Source organism: Stigmatopora argus, chromosome 20 (genome assembly GCF_051989625.1).
Source record: "Stigmatopora argus isolate UIUO_Sarg chromosome 20, RoL_Sarg_1.0, whole genome shotgun sequence".
Lineage (NCBI taxonomy): Eukaryota > Metazoa > Chordata > Actinopteri > Syngnathiformes > Syngnathidae > Stigmatopora > Stigmatopora argus.
In genome coordinates, this window is record NC_135406.1 from 12,015,817 (window position 1) to 12,019,445 (window position 3,629).

A 3,629-nucleotide genomic window follows, 5' to 3' on the forward strand; every position below is an offset into this window, starting at 1 on the left:
TTTCAGTTAAATTTCAAGTTAATGTCATGTTACGAGCCTAACCACCGCCAATATAAGTATAAAACTTTACATTCCCAGTCTAACCTAAAGGACTTCTCTTTGGATAGACAGATTATGAAACATATCATTTATTTTCGTGTCTTTGCAGGTTTCAGAGAATATCTTGGTCCTGATGGGAAAGAGTCTGTTGGCCTTAAAAAGGAACTTGAGCTCCCCCAAATCAAAGGGGAGGAGCCACAGTTCCCTCAACAACAAATGAGAGACGAGCGACTTCCAATCAAGAAGGAGGAAGATGATGTCACCTGGTCACTTGGTGAAGAGGGAAGAGGATCTGGGCGTGACCAGCAGAGGGGCGGAGCCTGCACACACCTTAAAGTTACCCCAAATTAAAGAGGAGGAGCCAGAGTTCCCTCAACAGCAAATCAAGAAGGAGAAAGAAGATGTCACTGTGTCAACTGGTGAGCCTTTCAAGAGTGAAGATGATCTGGGCGTGGCCGACAGAGGGGCGGAGACTCCGAACGGCAGCTCAGCAGAAGGGCAAGCAGACAATTTAATTGCTCCGTTATCAGATAGCGAAGACTTGCTTTATGACAATGAAGGTCTTAAGGACGGCAAACTCTGGAAATGCGCTCAGTGTGGAAAAACCTTTGGGAAAAAGTCTACTTTGAAAACTCACATGAGGAGCCACACTTGGGAGAAACCCTTATCATGTACAGTTTGTGGTAAAACATTTACACACAAGAGAAACTTAAATATTCATGCAAGAACACACATAGGTGACAAACCATTTTCATGCTCAGTTTGCGGTAAAAGATTTACAGAGAAAGGAAGCTTAAAAATACACACAAGAACCCACACTGGTGAAAAATCATTTTCGTGTTCACTTTGTGGTCAAACATTCACACAGAAGGGAAACTTAATAATTCATGCAAGAACACACACAGGTGACAAACCATTTTCATGCTCAGTTTGTGGTAAAAGATTTACAGAGAAGGGAACCTTAATTATTCATGCAAGAACACACACTGGTGAAAAACCATTTTCGTGTTCAGTTTGTGGTAAACGATTTACAGAGAAGAGAACCTTAAAAGGGCACATAAGAACCCACACTGGTGAAAAACCATTTTCGTGTTCAGTTTGTGGTAAAACATTTACAAACAAGAACATCTTAACTATTCATGCAAGAACACACACGGGTGAAAAACCATTTTCGTGTTCAGTTTGTGGTAAAAGATTTACAGAGAAGGGGACCTTAAAAAGGCACACAAGAACCCACACTGGTGAAAAACCATTTTCGTGTTCAGTTTGTGGTCAAAGATTTACACACCAGCGAAACTTAAAAAGTCACACGAGAACACACTCGGGTGAAAAACCATTTTCGTGTTCAGTTTGTGGTAAAAGATTTACAGAGAAGGGGACCTTAAAAAGGCACACAAGAACCCACACTGGTGAAAAACCATTTTCGTGTTCAGTTTGTGGTCAAAGATTTACACACCAGCGAAACTTAAAAAGTCACACGAGAACACACTCGGGTGAAAAACAATTTTCGTGTTCAGTTTGTGGTAAAAGATTTACAGAGAAGGGAAACTTAAAAAGGCACACAAGAAACCACACTGGTGAAAAACCATTTTCGTGTTCAGTTTGTGGTAAACGATTTACAGAGAAGAGAACCTTAAAAGGGCACATAAGAACCCACACTGGTGAAAAACCATTTTCGTGTTCAGTTTGTGGTAAAACATTTACAAACAAGAACATCTTAACTATTCATGCAAGAACACACACGGGTGAAAAACCATTTTCGTGTTCAGTTTGTGGTAAAAGATTTACAGAGAAGGGGACCTTAAAAAGGCACACAAGAACCCACACTGGTGAAAAACCATTTTCGTGTTCAGTTTGTGGTCAAAGATTTACACACCAGCGAAACTTAAAAAGTCACACGAGAACACACTCGGGTGAAAAACCATTTTCGTGTTCAGTTTGTGGTAAAAGATTTACAGAGAAGGGGACCTTAAAAAGGCACACAAGAACCCACACTGGTGAAAAACCATTTTCGTGTTCAGTTTGTGGTCAAAGATTTACACACCAGCGAAACTTAAAAAGTCACACGAGAACACACTCGGGTGAAAAACAATTTTCGTGTTCAGTTTGTGGTAAAAGATTTACAGAGAAGGGAAACTTAAAAAGGCACACAAGAAACCACACTGGTGAAAAACCATTTTCGTGTTCAGTTTGTGGTAAAGCCTTTTCTCATGAGACAGTTTTACAAATACACACAAGAACCCACACTGGTGAAAAAACATTTTCGTGTTCAGTTTGCGGTAAAGCCTTTTCTCAAAAGCAACACTTAAAAAGGCACGCAAGAACCCACACTGGTGAAAAACCATTTTCGTGTTCAGTTTGTGGTAAAAGATTTACAGAGAAGGGAAACTTAAAAACGCACACAAGAACCCACACTGGTGTAAAACCATTTTCGTGTTCAGTTTGTGGTCAAACATTCACACGGAATGGAAGCCTAATTAGTCATGCAAGAACACACACAGGTTAAAAGCCATTCTCGTGTGCAGTTTGTGGTAAAGCCTTTTCTCAAAAGCAAGATTTCCAAAAACACAAGAATCCACGCTGGTCATTTTCGTGTTCAGTTTGTGGTAAAACATTTGCAGATAAGGGAACGATAAAAACCCACATAAGAACCCACACTGGTGAAAAAACAATTTCCTGCTCAGTCTGTGGCCACAGATTGGCCACTACAGCCCAATTAAAAAGCTACACAATTCAAAAACCTTTTCCAGGTGCAGTTAATTTTCCAACATTTTCTCAGAAAGGAACCTGAAAAGAAGACTTAACAACCCGCAGTGGCGAAAAGCCCTTTCTTTGCTCAATTTGTGGTTCAACACATTGGTTAAAAATACTTATTAATTCATAATACTAAGTTTGTTGCCAAGGATTTATTCATAAGACTTAAAAGAAACAAACGTGTATGTGTGTATGTTATCTATTAATTGGCAAAAATGACGAGAATCCCCCGTGTCATTTTTGAATCATGTTGATATAATTTGTCTGCTGTGAATTTGTCTCTGTTTGAAAAAGAGAAAAACAAGTCAAATTTTGTTTTATTTCATTTAATCTTCAGAATTTTCTATTAGCTTTGTAAACTACATTCTTCATATATATATATATAATGTTAGAATTATTATGGAATATTCTATATGTGTTGTAAGCATTTTTCAATAAGTAGTAAGGCTATAAATCAAGTCATGGGAAGATGGAAAAAGAGGTCACGGCGTTATGGACTTTTTCCTGCACAGTCTACTCCTCAAGGGCAAAGACACTTCTACCAAATGTTATGACGAGACTCCACCAGCAGCTTACAGCATAATACTGCTTTGTTTACCTTGAAAGCATTCCTCACACTGTTGTTTTTCTAACCAGCGAGAGTGTTATTGTACTGATTACATAACCATGTTTTTCGAATGTCACGATTAAATACAATGATTCAGTTACTGCAAGTCAGAATGCACTGGGGGCTAAGACGACGCCACACGGCATTTTCCTTGCAAGTTGTAAGCAGAGTTTGTTGAAAGATGTTTTTCCTTTTTTAATTAAATATTACTAATAATGATTTAAAAGGT

At 38.7% G+C, this 3,629-nt stretch overlaps 1 protein-coding gene across 1 annotated transcript; it reads left to right on the plus strand.

Annotated features, from left to right (window-relative positions):
* The first annotated feature begins 295 nt into the window (after window positions 1-295).
* Window positions 296-3,157, plus strand: LOC144066166 (uncharacterized). Its single transcript, XM_077589511.1, has one exon. The coding sequence runs from the start codon at window positions 296-298 to the stop codon at window positions 2,543-2,545; it is 2,250 nt and encodes a 749-aa protein (XP_077445637.1). The 3' UTR covers window positions 2,546-3,157.
* The last annotated feature ends 472 nt before the right edge of the window (window positions 3,158-3,629 follow it).

Coding starts and splice junctions, on each gene's coding strand:
- LOC144066166 (XM_077589511.1), top strand. CDS start 296: ATGTCACCTGGTCACTTGGTGAAGAGGGAAGAGGATCTGGGCGTGACC.